The 16,589-nt window shown below is 41.8% G+C and overlaps 1 protein-coding gene across 2 annotated transcripts in view; it reads right to left on the reverse strand.

Moving 5' to 3' along the window:
- The window catches only part of SLC6A19 (solute carrier family 6 member 19), a 913,143-nt gene extending 903,872 nt beyond the window's left edge, over window positions 1-9,271 (reverse strand). For both annotated transcript variants that reach the window (XM_075315004.1, XM_075315002.1), the window contains exon 1: window positions 8,983-9,271. In XM_075315004.1, coding sequence (XP_075171119.1) covers window positions 8,983-9,184 — 202 coding nt within the window. In that variant the 5' untranslated portion in view covers window positions 9,185-9,271. The remainder of the gene's footprint in view (window positions 1-8,982) is intronic.
- Between the last annotated feature and the right edge of the window lie 7,318 nt (window positions 9,272-16,589).

Below are 16,589 nucleotides of genomic sequence, written 5' to 3' on the forward strand. Positions count from 1 at the left end.
TGGGGCAGAATGAACAAATCAACAGCAGGTCAAGAATTGGTTTTATTTCTTTATTATGCCTTTCCTCGTGCCGTAAAACTGATAAGATGGCTTTATTCTTCAGGTTAGTACGATTATAGCCATACTAGATTTGTATCGAGCTTTTATGTTCGTTTATTTTCACATACTAAAAAAAACAACTTTAAAATAGTTATTTCTTTACAATATTTTGAGAGCTATATTTTTCCATTTTTCCGGCAGCAAAATCATGTGAGGGCTTGATTTTTCTAACATGAGTTGAAGATTGTATTTGTACCATTTTCAGGCACATTATTTTATAATCACTTTCTATTTTGATTTTTGGGAGACAGAATGAACAATAAAAAACAATTCAGGAATTATTTTTTATGCCATTCACCATGTGGTAAAAGTAATAAGACGACCTTATTATTCTGGTCAGTATGATTAAAGCAATACAATATTTATGTTGTTTTTTTGTATTTTGCTGCTTTTACAGAATAAAAACAATTTTATAGAAAAAATAATTGCTTTTTCATTGATATATTCTGAGTGCTGTAGCTGTTTTTTTTTTTTTGCTGACTGAGCTGTGTGGCAGCAAATAACAAATACTTGTAACTTATTTGGTTTTTATTTTCACTTAGTGGGACTTGAACACTTATTACTCTGATCACTGGTATAATGCATTGTAATGCACAAGTATTGCAATGTATTCGGCTATGTGCCCACGTAGCGTATTTTCATGCAGTTACGCTGCGTTCTCCACCGCAACGTAACTGCATGCGTCCTGCGTCCCCAGCACAATCTATGAAGATTGTGCCTAATCCATTCGCACGTGGCATATTAGAACGCAGCGCTTCGGCTGCTGCCGAAGCACTGCGTTCTAAAAAGCAACATGTCACTTCTTTCATGCGCTTTGGATGCAGGTCCTGCTCTGTCTATAGAAGAGACTGCATCCAGAGCGCATGAAATCAGCTTTTCATTACGGACTGTTTATGCAGCGAGGTTAAGTATAGGGGTCCCCATACAGCAATACAAATATTTAAACTGGGCATGATTTAGCCCAAAATGGTCCATAAGACCATGGCACAGACTCAAACAAACATTTTTAGGGAAGAGAAAAAGAGTCAAAAAAGTGCAGAAAAAGTATATTTTTATTTGATATAATTTTCTATATATAAGTGCAAACAGCAAAACAGAAAAATAAAAACACAAGGGAATGTCAGTCACATAAACCACAGCCAGAGCAGGTAGTACAGAGAAATGCCGGACACAGTAGCATAACAGTGGTGGACAACAAGGATAATACAGGCAATAAATGCATTATAAAGTGCAAGTGCATAAGCAGTAAATATCCGCATAAGCCAATCCAGGCACCCCCAATAGGTCAAAAATACCAGGTCAGATCAATGAATCAAGCAGTTTGCTAACTCAAGATGAAGTGGCCAGTGCACTAAAAGTGGCCAGTGCATTTAAAGTGGCCAGTGCATAGTCCTGAGAATGTGAAAGAGGAGCTTCCCCATACCCCACCAACGTACGTTTCGCCTGCTTAGGGCAAAATGCCCAAGTTTGGCTTCCTCAGGGAGGGAGAAGGCAGCGCCATGCTTGTTGTGTCCAGGGGATTTTTATATATCGCGCCCACTGTGCTTCCGCATACGTCACCTCCTTGGATGACGCGCACACGCGCCGGCAGTGTCATGGTGAAGGCGGGCCAGCCGTTGGGCGGCAATGCGCACGCGCGGGATCGGGGACGCGTCATCCCGCTCCCGCGAGAGCGCAGCCAAATTAGGAAGTATATAACGTGCAGTTCCACACACGTGGTGTACTTTGCTGTCTGTCCATGTTCCCTGATCTATGTGGGGCTCACCTCCCGTGAGCTCCGCATTAGGGTCAGGGAACATGTCCGTGATATTGAGGCAGCCAGGCTAGTCACAGATAACACATTACTTAAAACCCTGCCCCGGCACTTCAAGGCCCACCATGACTGTGACTCATCACTTTTGGAGTTGCGGGGCATTGATATGGTGAACAGCGGGTCCAGGGGTGGTAATCTTAAGAAGGTATTAGCCCAAAGTGAGGCTCGTTGGATCCACCGCCTGGATACGCTGGTCCCAAAAGGACTTAATGAATCAATGAGTTTTGCCCCGTTTCTCTGATACATTCCTCTCCTAGTTCTTATCATCACCGTTTTTATCCTTATTCTTGTTTTCTCTCTTATTGTCTCTGCTTTCCCTTTCTCTTTTATTATATGCCATGCCCGTATGTGTATCACAGGAGACCAAAAGGATTAATGTAGCCTAAAAATCCAATATATCTAGTATCTGTGCCCAGTTTTGTAAATTCTATACTTTTTATACATTATTTTCCAGCACTCTGTCTGCCTGGATTGTTGTCCCTCTCTTCTTTTCTGGAAATTTGACTTTTGCCTCTCCTGGATTTACTGCATTATTACAGCAATCAACTTATTGAGAATACTGGACCTGACCTCTGCACTTGCGTTATGTCCATATTGCTTGTATTCACCTGTGATGTTAAGTATTCCCTTGTATTCCGCTGTGGTTTACAGTCCGGTTCCTATGTTTACATTTATTTACCTCTGCACGCGCGGCGCGCCTGTGTCCTCCTGTTGCCGACGTGCCCGCCGTCGCTATAGTGGCTGCGTTCTCGTGGGAGCGGGATGACGCGTCCCCGCTCCCGCGCGTGCGCATTGCCGCCTGACGGCTAGCCCGCCTTCACCATGACGCCGCCAGCGCGTGTGCGCGTCATCCAAGGAGGTGACGTATGCGGAAGCAAAGTGGGAGCGATATATAAAAATCCCCTGGACACAACGAGCATGTCGCTGCCTTCTCCCTCCCTGAGGAAGCCGAACTTGGGCATTTTGCCCTAAGCAGGCGAAACGTACGTTGGTGGGGTATGGGGAAGCTCCTCTTTCACATTCTCAGGACTATGCACTGGCCACTTTAAATGCACTGGCCACTTTTAGTGCACTGGCCACTTCATCTTGAATTAGCAAACTGCTTGATTCATTGATCTGACCTGGTATTTTTGACCTATTGGGGGTGCCTGGATTGGCTTATGCGGATATTTACTGCTTATGCACTTGCACTTTATAATGCATTTATTGCCTGTATTATCTTTGTTATCCACCACTGTCATGCTACTGTGACCGGTCATTTCTCTGTACTACCTGCTCTGGCTGTCCTGTTTATGTGACTCACACTCCCTTGTGTTTTTATTTTTCTGTTTTGCTGTTTGCACTTATATATAGAAAATTATATAAAAAAAAAATATACTTTTTCTGCACTTTTTTGACTCTTGTTCTCTTGCCTAAAAATGTTTATGCAGCGATTTGAAGTGTGTTCAAATCACTGCAGAAATTTCTTCAGGGACAGAACACAACGTGGGCACATAGCCTTACAGCTGTCAGTGTACCATTGGCAGATGACCCATTAGACCCTGCTTTTGGCTGGGTCTAAGAGGTCACTGTACCTGGCAGACCTGGAAGTTATCATTTGACCTTGTGCTGCTATGACAACCCTTATCTCTGCTGTGATCATGGCGCGAAGGTGTCAAAAGGGTGAAAGAGCCCACTTCTCCCAAACTTGTAAATGCTGGTATCTCTATTGATCGTGGCATCTAGACGATAATCAAGGGATAACATCATTGGAACCTGAGTCAATCAGATCCTGAAGATGTATTCGATCAGAGCTAGTATTCTACACTGGAATCCAGACGCTTCTAAGACTCAGGTGGTCCAGATTCTACTATGATCACTGTCCCTAAAAAAATCAGCGCTGCAAAAAGCCCAAAAAGCACTGATGTTTGCTTACCGTTGGTAGTTACAAACAGGTTATAAGATGTACTGTAAATGATAAAATTGCTTAATATAAGTCTGCACCTCAAAATTATTTAAACAAAGCCATAGTCATATAAGGGAATAAGCCCCAATAAAAACAATAACTTTGTTGAAAAAAATTCTGCCCTTGTTTTGCATAAAAAGCATTAAACTTGATGTAGACATTAGGCACTTGTTGCACCCTAAGCATGGCCAAAAGATTTGGTAAACCTTTCGTCCTCCCCAATTACCATAACTAGCTGCTTTGCTGTATGTAGATTAACAGCACTCACATGGCCAGAGTGAGCACTATTTGAGAACACTTTGCCTGTGTGCGTGCACACACTGTTACAATGTCTATGCCCACAAGACAGCAGTCTTGGAGCACCGACTCTGTCTCAGGCTTGCGACACACATCCGTGTTTGTCATTTTTTACACGTACCGGCGGCACGGAGACACGTCAACCAATGCTACCCTATTGTAGCAGGCACACACACGTAAAACCACACGGAACGTGTGTCCGTGTGCGTTTGTACGTGTGTGCGTTTTTCAAAGCGCAGACATGTCAGTGATTTCTCTCGCAGCACGGGTGTCACACGGCCCGCACCCGTACCACACGGGTGTAGTGTGGATGCGGTCCCGTGTGACACGCGCTGGAGAAAACACACATGTCAGTGAAAAAAAAAAAAAAACATTAACTCACCTTCTCCAGCCCTCCTGTCTCTGCCGCTGCTGCCTCTTGCTGCCGACCGTCGCTCATTATTCTCATTGAATATTCACTTCACTGCCTGGCAGCAGCAGCAGCGGGGAGACGGGAGGGCTGGAGAACGAGGATCAGCACCACGGACAGCAGTGCGGACATCAGGAAGGACCAGGTGAGTATGTTAATTACCGGTTCTACGTGTGCTATCGCGGATAGCACACGTAGAACACACGTGTCACGCACGTACCAGAGACACGTACTTACCTGCACGCAACATGCAGGGAAAATACGTGTCTCTTGGCACGTGCGTGAATTTCACGTGAGTGTGGCAGAAGCCTCAAGCACATTGGAGATTTCAGGCAGCACTCATTCTGGTCAATCCATCACTGTCAATCAACATAGAAGGCAGTGGTGGTTCATGCTATTTTAGGAACGGAATCTCTTGGTCTTGGCAAGGATGGAAAAAGGATCATAATTTGTGTATCATATTAAATTCTGTTTACTTCTGCATAGGCCACCTTTACTACAGCAAAAATATGGCGTTTTTAGTGGCTAAGGCCGCTTTATGACTAGACTTGTAGTAGGATAAGGCACAGCCACAAAATGAAAAAAGAAAAGAAGGTGCACTTGTCGGCTTCCAAACCATCCGTATACAAGTAAATACAAGGCACTCTTTAAAGTACAGTTTGTGTGTAGTTTATTTTCAAGAAAAAAAGTGACGTTTCAGCCACGTGATGGCCTTCATCAGACAACTCCTGCAAATGATCAATATGGGCACTGGGGCAATAAGTAGCAGTGTATACTGCTAGAACAGGTTAAAGCAGCGCCTTATCTAAATGACCAGTATCAGCATGGAAACAATGAGTAGCTGAGAACGCTAAACCAGGTGTAAAGAGCATCGTTAATAAAGGACCAGTGTCAGCATGGCAGTAGCAAGGAAAATCAGCGGTGTCCACCATTATGCAGCGTAACATTGCCCCAGTGCCCATATTGGTGGGCGGCCCTATTCCTGCTTAAGCAGCCCACTAGTGTGCCTGACAGGCGTGGTGCAAGGTGTATCTAGGATGTGTGAATGCTGGTGGAGGCAGTACTGGAGGATAGAGACCCAGAAACATGGGGGGTTGAATACTGCACGGGGAGGGCAGTTTGTGCAGTATCCTGTGACAACTTGAATAGTCCAGGGGTGTCACATATTTACTTGTATCCATTATGACTAGAGGCTTAGTTAAAATTGTGATTTTGGGGGACAGACTCCATTCAACGTCACAGTTTGGATTATTTGGGCTGTAGTATTTACTATCGGACAATCCCTTCAAATGGGTTTTCTGAGATTACACTAAAATGTTTTAAATTTTTGCCTCTAGAATTTCTACATTCACTTGAATGGGTTTGTTGCTGTTTATGAAAAAAAAAACAAGTTTTTTTATACTTTGATACAAACTCTCTAGTTATTAAAATCTTACTGTGAGTTAAATATCTATTGGTGATCCACAGCAACAATCTAAAAAATAGAATATAAGATTCTTATAAACAACCAGTTATGGTTGTAGTGTGCAGTGATTGAATCTTAGATTACAGAGATGGATGTCTGTTCTGAAGTGATAATAGATGGACATTTATCATTTATTTTTATTTTACCATGGGATTGCAGGCTCTGTCGCTGTCTGTCCATGCAGGTAGAGGGTGAAACTCCAGCTCCTAGCACAACTGTGATTACGGTAATTTTATGGGAAGGAGGCAAGACTATTTTACTGGAACTTAATGAATTTTAGGCTTTCTAACTGTTATAAGCCCCCTTTTGGACAGTAAGATTTTGGATTTTGAGTTGAATTCTCTATTAAAATACTAAATATCCACTATTTTTTTCATGACAATTAAACAAAGTATTTCTGCTACACATATAGTTTAAGAGCTCAGCTCCAAGAAATGATGATCAGACCAACCAGAATATGTATATTGCTCTCACCTGATCTCACATATACAGGCATTGATCATTTTATTGCTTGATAATTGTACTTTATTACTGATCTATAACTCTTTCTGTACTCACTTGTATCTGATTGCACTTTGTACTCTGTATTCATTTCACTGTTGTATAATTTTTAGAGTACAAAATGGATAATAATTTGGAAAGAATTATAATAAAATCACCACATATGTTTTGCTTGGCTGGTCCAACCAGTAGATATCAATTATATATGGAGGTGGGTAAAAATATTAGTGAGAACCTAGTCCAGGGGCCACTTTAGCAGTCTATGGGTGCCAGACCACAGCCTAATGAGCCTTGTCCTACCTGCAAACATCCCTGACTCATCTCCTCTTCTTATTAGTAGACACAGCACAATGTCATCATTTTAGTGTGACATCATCATTGCAGTGTGATGTCATGTGTACATCGCTACAAAATTTTCACATCACAATAGGCCTACTAATAAAAGAAACACTGGGGATGCCATCAGGAGTAGCTTCACAGGGCTCTGATATAAACTACTGACATCGGTGTTGCATGAGGATCCTGTCAATCTGTTTGTTCAACTCTAATTATACTGTGTATCTGTGTATACTGTGTTTCAAGGGTTTTTCTATTTTGGATTTTTTAAATATGTGCTCAAAAAAAGGTATTAAACTGGGCCTTACTTGCCTTCCCCAAGTCCACCAATGCTACTCTGCTGCGGTTCCCTGACATTGTTGACAGGCTGCAGCCAGTCACTGGGCTTAGAGACCCTTGTTGGCTACAACAGAGGTGTATAGGAGAAAGGAATTTTCACCGCATTCACACCATACTGCTCCATTGTATTAAATTTATGTCTTTTTATTCTATTGTAGGCATAGGTCAACGCCTTTCGAGAAAAAACATTTCTCCTATACAGCTTCTTGCCTTAACCTTGGGGAGCTGCAGCTGACCACTTCATATTCGGCTAAAATAGGTGTTGGGACTTACACAACCGCTATAAGTGAGTCATCCTGATATCTATACTTAAAGGCCCAGTCACACTAAACAACTTACCAGCGATCCCAACAACGATCCAACCTGATAGGGATCGCTGGTAAGTTGCTAGGAGGTTGCTGGTGAGATGTCACACTGCGACGCTCCAGCGATCCCACCAGCAACCTGACCTGGCAGGGATCGCTGGAGCAAGGCTACACGAGTTGCTGGTGAGCTCACCAGCAACCAGTGTCCCAGCCCCCAGCCAGCAGCGCCGCGTAGAAGATGCTGCGCTTGGTAACTAAGGTAAATATCGGGTAACCAACCCGATATTTACCTTGGTTACCAGTGCACTCAGCTACACGTGCAGAGAGCAGGGAGCAGCGCACACCGCTTAGCGCTGGCTCCCTGCTCTCCTAGTTACAGCACACATCGGGTTAATTACCCGATGTGTGCTGCAGCTACATGTGCCCAGAGCAGGGAGCAGCGCACACTGCTTAGAGCTGGCTCCCTGCTCTCCTAGTTACAGCACACATTGGGTTAATTACCCGATGTGTGCTGTAGCTACATGTGCACAGAGCAGGGAGCAGCGCACACTGCTTAGCGCTGGCTCCCTGCTCTCCTAGTTACAGCACACATTGGGTTAATTACCCGATGTGTGCTGTAGCTACATGTGCAAGAAGCAGGAGCCGGCACTGACAGCGTGAGAGCGGAGGAGGCTGGTAACGAAGGTAAATATCGGGTAACCAAGGACAGGGCTTCTTGGTTACCCGATGTTTACATTGGTTACCAGTGTCCGCAGAAGCCGGCTCCTGCTGCCTGCACATTTAGTTGTTGCTGTCTCGCTGTCACACACAGCGATGTGTGCTTCACAGCGGGAGAGCAACAACTAAAAAATGGCCCAGGACATTCAGCAACAACCAACGACCTCACAGCAGGGGCCAGGTTGTTGCTGGATGTCACACTAAGCAACATCACTAGCAACATCGCTGTTACGTCACAAAAGTTGTTCGTTAGCAGCGATGTTGCTAGCGATGTTGCTTAGTGTGATGGGGCCTTAAGTATTTTACTGGTTAAGACCCTATTGCGCTTTTTTTCTTCTGCAGTGTTGTGTCATTATTGCTGTCTACAACGGCAGAACCATTGAGTCCACTAATTGACTGCCGCTGTCCATTGTGTTGTAGTCTTAATGTCCTGACTGCAGCTTGTTAACAAAGACCTGGAGTATTAGGTGAAATATGTCAGAGCAGGGGAAGGTGATTTATGCTGAGATTATTACTTTTTACACAAGCAAGCAGTTAGGCTTTAAAGAATTGTAAATAGAAAACTCCTTTAATGTTACTTCCCAATCTACTATTTTAGATTTCTCATTCTTACACAAAGCTTTAGTAGTGATATAAAACATTTTATTTCTTTTCTTTGTCAATTTTTACATAAACATATTAGATTTTCTAATTTTTTATCATGTAGTCTATATGCACACTACAGTCAGTACAAAATTCATAGGATTTAGCACATACCTCCTCCATGGCTTTGGCAAAGGTAAGGAAATCTCCATACGTTTCCCAGTCCCACACAAAAACCTATACAGGTAAGCATGTATTGCGCTTTGTTGTCCCATTGTGGTCTTTCTCCTGCTTCTTCTTTTTCTAGAGTCTCAAGTTGCTCATAGGTTTGTATCCTGTTTTCAAGTCCTGGGTTTGGCAGCACAAGTCTGACCATGATGTTAGAGAGAAGCACTTTCTTATTACATAAGGAGATGATAAAAAGAAAACAGGGCAGCTTGACAGAAGATGAAAGTGATGACTGACAAGTAATGTAAGTGGTATTTATAGTGAACCTTTGGCACTCATTACAGGAGGGCACCACCTAAAGTAGAAAGAAGTGTCAGCAGAACCTTAACAAGGATAGTTCTAATTATTAATGCCTTATCAGTCAATGCGTCACTAAGTACAAAATGAACCAACATGCAATCCTTAAGTACTTTGAAAGCTGTTGATTTTTATTGCTCTTCTGAATGATTTTGAAAAAATGTTTGCTGATGCTTGTGTAAACCAATTTGTAACATAGAGATGGTTGTAAATCAAACCATGTTCATACAGCACTGATCCTAAAATGGTAATAGTGAAAGGTTGCATGGGCATAATCTTCTAGCTATGGCTGTAGATCCATTTTATTTGTAAAAGTCTGCCGTCATTGAAATTAATGTTGTAAAGTATTGGTGGAAAGCTGTAAAAGAAAACCCTATGCCCTATTTTGTATCATTGCAGCACAATGTGGGCATTTGTTTTATAAATCTTTGTGTCTGCATACGCAGACTATTTTGTCTCAATAGAAACCATACTAAACCATGAGCTATAGGGAGCAGCATTTAGGAGTCACCCACCATCTTTTGACATAAGACACTCATCTGTAAACCAACACAGTGTATCCCAGTACCTTCCAGTCAAGGCCAGGGACTGGGACTTAAATCCAATGAGCTGTGAGAGGCTTTAATACACATTTTAAACATATACAGTGTTGGAGTCATTAAATCACAAAGTAGAATTTAAAAAAATAATAAAATTTTTATTAATAAATCTCCAGAGAAGACAAACAGTACATAAAAAATGAAAGTGCATCGTGCAGAAAACGAACTAGTTATAGTACCACAAGTCAAAAAAGAGTAAGGGGAGATGAAACAATATCTCCAATCGGATGTGCATAGACACAGCGCTGTATGTGCATAGTTAAAGGTAAAGCATTCCAATAAACAGTCAATAAAGCACAGATCCATCAAAGCACTTACCCATGATATACCCTGTTGATAGGTGGTACTATAGGGACCCCTACCAGTGTTTCACGTGGGCTTCCTCAGGGGGTCACATTCAGCTCTGTCCAGAAGATCATATATACCCATATCTACATGTGTCCGTACTTATCCCTTTAATTGTCAGCACATGCACCGTCATGTCCATATCGTCAGCTTTCAGAAGCAGGTATGCACTCCTAGCACCACAGTGCTCGAATCACTGGATGGACTCCACAGGAATAATCATAGAAAAAGGATCGGTACTTGTAGAATTTTTTTGTTTTTTTTTCGCTTTATTTCAAGCCATCAAATGTGCAAAAAAATGTACAGTGATGTATAATAGTGACGCATTTCGATCATGAACAAATATGACCTTTCTCAAACTTAGTCTAACAAAAACTGTTGCTTAAGCCATATTAATACGTGAAGGTGAAGTGCACAAACAGCTGAATCTCATATATTTAACACGACACAACAAAGAAAAAAAAACATCTCAAACTTAACTCTTTCTATACTAAGAAGATTAATATCATTCATCATTAAAGCAGTCTTGTGCAATGAACCTTAACTTAAAAATAAAAGTCAATAAATTTACCCAATATTCAAAAAAACGCTTAAGAATTTTTTTTCAAAAAGACATTTCATTATACCAAAATTTGAGTGCGATTTATAGGAAAAACTCCTCCAAAAATTTTTTTTCTCAAAACGTTTTTTCAAAACCTTCATAATGACTCTATTCAAAATATCTTAAAAAATTTTTTTGAAATACAAAACATTTTTTTTTAAATAGAAGAAAACTTTTTTAAAAACTTTAACAAAAAAAAGCTGTATGAGAATGTTAGCTCCGCCCACCTGTCTAGACACACCACGTATGCATGAACTGGCGCCATATTGGAGACCATCAAGTAAGACATATGCAGGTCACCATTTTATAGGAGGTCGACAACATCACTTGGCAACAATCTAATACAAAGTTATTCAGCAAAGGTAAAACTTCAGAGTATATACCAATTATATATATACAGTTAGGTCCAGAAATATTTGGACAGTGACACAATTTTCGCGAGTTGGGCTCTGCATGCCACCACATTGGATTTGAAATGAAACCTCTACAACAGAATTCAAGTGCAGATTGTAACGTTTAATTTGAAGGTTTGAACAAAAATATCTGATAGAAATTGTAGGAATTGTACACATTTCTTTACAAACACTCCACATTTTAGGAGGTCAAAAGTAATTGGACAAATAAACCAAACCCAAAAAAAAATTTTTTATTTTCAATATTTTGTTGCGAATCCTTTGGAGGCAATCACTGCCTTAAGTCTGGAACCCATGGACATCACCAAACGCTGGGTTTCCTCCTTCTTAATGCTTTGCCAGGCCTTTACAGCCGCAGCCTTCAGGTCTTGCTTGTTTGTGGGTCTTTCCGTCTTAAGTCTAGATTTGAGCAAGTGAAATGCATGCTCAATTGGGTTAAGATCTGGTGATTGACTTGGCCATTGCAGAATGTTCCACTTTTTTGCACTCATGAACTCCTGGGTAGCTTTGGCTGTATGCTTGGGGTCATTGTCCATCTGTACTATGAAGCGCCGTCCGATCAACTTTGCGGCATTTGGCTGAATCTGGGCTGAAAGTATATCCCTGTACATTTCAGAATTCATCCGGCTACTCTTGTCTGCTGTTATGTCATCAATAAACACAAGTGACCCAGTGCCATTGAAAGCCATGCATGCCCATGCGATCACGTTGCCTCCACCATGTTTTACAGAGGATGTGGTGTGCCTTGGATCATGTGCCGTTCCCTTTCTTCTCCAAACTTTTTTCTTCCCATCATTCTGGTACAGGTTGATCTTGGTCTCATCTGTCCATAGAATACTTTTCCAGAACTGAGCTGGCTTCATGAGGTGTTTTTCAGCAAATTTAACTCTGGCCTGTCTATTTTTGGAATTGATGAATGGTTTGCATCTAGATGTGAACCCTTTGTATTTACTTTCATGGAGTCTTCTCTTTACTGTTGACTTAGAAACAGATACACCTACTTCACTGAGAGTGTTCTGGACTTCAGTTGATGTTGTGAACGGGTTCTTCTTCACCAAAAAAAGTATGCGGCGATCATCCACCACTGTTGTCATCTGTGGACGCCCAGGCCTTTTTGAGTTCCCAAGCTCACCAGTCAATTCCTTTTTTCTCAGAATGTACCCGACTGTTGATTTTGCTACTCCAAGCATGTCTGCTATCTCTCTGATGGATTTTTTCTTTTTTTTCAGCCTCAGGATGTTCTGCTTCACCTCAATTGAGAGTTCCTTAGACTGCATGTTGTCTGGTCACAGCAACAGCTTCAAAATGCAAAACCACACACCTGTAATCAACCCCAGACCTTTTAACTACTTCATTGATTACAGGTTAACGAGGGAGACGCCTTCAGAGTTAATTGCAGCCCTTAGAGTCCCTTGTCCAATTTCTTTTGGTCCCTTGAAAAAGAGGAGGCTATGCATTACAGAGCTATGATTCCTAAACCCTTTCTCCGATTTGGATGTGAAAACTCATATTGCAGCTGGGAGTGTGCATTTTCAGCCCATATTATATATATAATTGTATTTCTGAACATGTTTTTGTAAACAGGTAAAATAACAAAACTTGTGTCACTGTCCAAATATTTCTGGACCTAACTGTATATATATATATATTTGTAGAGCGCTGCCACACCCCAGGCCCTTGGGATACTCGGTTCCGGGTGGTGGATAATGGGGATCACTGTCACAGGTGGCCGTGCCCGTTTCCGTTTTCCGTTACCTGGGGGGGGGCGCTCGGTAACAGGGTTATTTTGTATGTCACTTGTGACGCCACTGGCGGGTTGCGGTAATAAGATGTCCCGCCGCTGCTGTGGTTTTAGGGACAGATGGTATAGCAGCAAGTGTGTTTGCACCCTCCGCCAGTAGGGGCTTAAGTCCCATGTAGGTGTGCTGCGCCTTGTAGTTCACCAGTAATAGACACGACACAGTTCTTGCACATTAACTGATATTTACTCACTTGATGTTGCAAGTGCAAATTGGCACGGCTGGTTAACTGACTTTCCTTTGTCCTGGTGCTGACGTGAGTCCCAGTTGAGCCCTCCGTGCACATGCAGAGCTGATGGTCCCCTTGCCTGAAGCTGTCGGTGACCTGCGGCGCTCCGCTCCTTTTCTTTCCGGGTCCAGTATGACAGGCCTCGCGGTCCCTTGTAGGGTAGGCTACTTCTCTGTGCCCTTTCCCGGGTCCTATATATGAGACTGTGTCCCTGAGCCTTTGGGTGGTGTGGTACCCTGGAAGTCACCACACACGGCTGGATCAGCAGACCGCTTGGAGCTGTTGTCTACTCTGGGGTCCAGTACCCCCTCGTATGTAGTGCCTGGGATCTATCTTCCCTCAGGCTACTACCTCCTAGTCGCCTTTTAGGGGTCTCCTCACAATCCTCACACCCCTCTCACTCACTGGCTCCTTTCAACTGTCACTCCTTCAACTGTTGTTTTTTTTCCTCTCTGCCAACTCTGCCCAGAAACACCTGTTGCTTCCCACAAGCCACTCCCCTTTCCCAGGATAACAGCTAAGGGATTGGTTCTCACATCTGACCACTGTTAACCCTCTACATGCTGCGCCCAGGTCTCAGAGAATGTGCCCCTACCTGTGTGTGAAGTGTGGGTTGTAAGCAGAGGGTGTTCCAGAAAGACTTAGGATCCTGCAGATCACTGGGGTAGCATATCCCAGGGTGCTGCATATATATACCGTATATATATATCTATGGAAATATAACATATCATCATAACAAACAGTATAAATACATAGATGTGCAAATATCAATACAAAAAGATATATATGGATTAAGAAACCATCCCACATGTATATCAGAGACCACATCATATCGTCCATATTATAAATATTATATGTATATACTGGCATATCGCATACATGCATATATTACCAAGCACAAAAATTATTTGTTATATCAAAACCCCTACAGATCAATATTAATTAATGCATACATACAGATATGCCAGCACAATGGACAATATAGATTACACAAAGTTAATCCACAATTAAGAAGGACATGCCGGTCATTTTACAATAGGAGATTCCACCCAATCCAATATAAATACATTACCGCCACCCATAATAAGACATAATATAATAGAACTTTTTGTCAATCACATTGCAATAGAGGAGCAGATATTATCAATCAAACGATGTGTCTTAAAGGGGGTGGAGTATTCCACTATGTAGTGGTTTGCTGTCACCAGGGTTGTGGCATAATTGACAAATTAGGACACACATTGAGTTCATACACTAAAAATAAAGAACAAAGAAAAGCAGAAACAAAGTTAAAAACTGGAGAAAAGATGACAAAACAAAAAGGAGGACACAAATAGCCAAAATTGCGTCAGTATATACAACAGAAAGGAGACCATCCATGCCTAAGGAGACCAAATATATAACTCTACGAGAAAGGTGCAAAGCTCAATTTCTCCATGAGTCCATGGGGTGCCATTGAACCGACCGCCACGATCCAACGGCACTCCATCTGAGCCAGTATCCTTTTGTTGTCACCACCTCTGATGATACAGTGTAGTCGATCAATCCCCCGAACCTTCAGACATGTAGGATCACAATTGTGATAAGCTCTGAAATGTCGGGGGATCGTCTTCAACACTGCAACATGCTCCACCTCACAGGCAGCCATGATGTTGCGGACGTGTTCATGAACATGAACACACAGCTCTCTTGACATAAGGCCAACATAAATTAGATTGCACAGATACGTTGCATAATATATAACGAATGAGTAACTAGATGATATGCACTTAATTATTTTAAAGTCTCTAGACCCATCAGCTGCTTTGAAATTAAATGCTCGAATAATATATTTACAGCCAAGGCAGCCACCACAGGGAAAACTATACAATAGGATAAAGAGTTGCACACAAGTCACAATGCATATGGGAAAAATTAAAAGCAAAACTGCTATGGGAATACTAGACTGAAAAATACAATGAACTATCTGAAAAAGTGAAAAAACATGAAAAATGGAATATGCATAACTGCTATGAATAATAGGAATATAAGAGATGTTTAGCCATTGTATTGATCAATGCAAAAGAGCCCCAAACCAACGCCAAGGTAATCTCTATTTTTGGGGTCTCTAGCCTATTTGTCACCTCACCTGCAGTTAAAAAAACTTGCTCTGTATGGGAAGCAAAGAACCAAGCTATATATGTGAAGGGAAACAAATGGCTGTGGGTGGGGCAGGGTTCTCAAACAAAAAGTGCATACTAACTTAAGAATGTATGTCTGGAACACCAATGGTGTGAACATGGTGCAAGACTCAAAAAACATAACTATACAATAGGATAAAGAGTTGCACACAAGTCACAATGTATATGGGAATAATGAGTCTTGCACCATGTTTCCACCATTAGTGTTCCAGACATACATTCTTTAGTTAGTATGCGCTTTTTATCTGAGAACCCTGCCCCACCCACAGCCATTTGTTTCCCTTCACATATATAGCTTGGTCCTTTGCTTCCCATATAGAGCAAGTTTATTAACTGCAGGTGAGGTTACATATAGGCTAGGGACCCCAACAATATAGATTACCTTGTCATTGGTTTGGGGCTCTTTTGCATTGATCAATACAATAGCTAAACATCTCTTATATTCCTATTATTCATAGCAGTTATGCATATTCCATTTTTCATGTTTTTTCACTTTTTCAGATAGTTCATTGTATTATTCAGTTTAGTATTCCCATAGCAGTTTTGCTTTTCATTATTCCCATATACATTATGACTTCTGTGCAACTCTTTATCCTATTGTATAGTTATGTTTTTTGAGTCTTGCACCATGTTCACACCACAGGGAAAACAACCCCAAGGCTGAGTGTCTACACACTCCAAATATGCCAGGGTGTTTCACAATATAATGGCTGTTCACCAATAAAACCTCAAGATTTTTTCCCTGACGGGCAGTCATCTGAGGGGCTGTAGATATAAAATTAGAAATACTAGATTCAGTTTTCAAAATGGGCCAGTTGTGTGTCAAAATTTTTCTCATATTCTCCCACTGATGGTTAAAAGTGGATATGAATCTAATGACAAAATTTGACTGCAACTTTTTTCATTGGGATTAAGTAAATCAGCCCGAGATTATTATATTTAGCAGGGTTATAACTAGAGATGAGCGAACCGGTCGCGGTTCGGCTCGAGGTCGGTTCGCCGAACAGAGGTCCCGTTCGAGTTCGGTTCGTCGAAAGTTCGACGAACCGAACTCGAACTGCATAGGAAACAATGGCAGGCAATCACAAAC

The sequence above is a fragment of the Anomaloglossus baeobatrachus genome, chromosome 6 (genome assembly GCF_048569485.1).
Source record: "Anomaloglossus baeobatrachus isolate aAnoBae1 chromosome 6, aAnoBae1.hap1, whole genome shotgun sequence".
NCBI lineage: Eukaryota > Metazoa > Chordata > Amphibia > Anura > Aromobatidae > Anomaloglossus > Anomaloglossus baeobatrachus.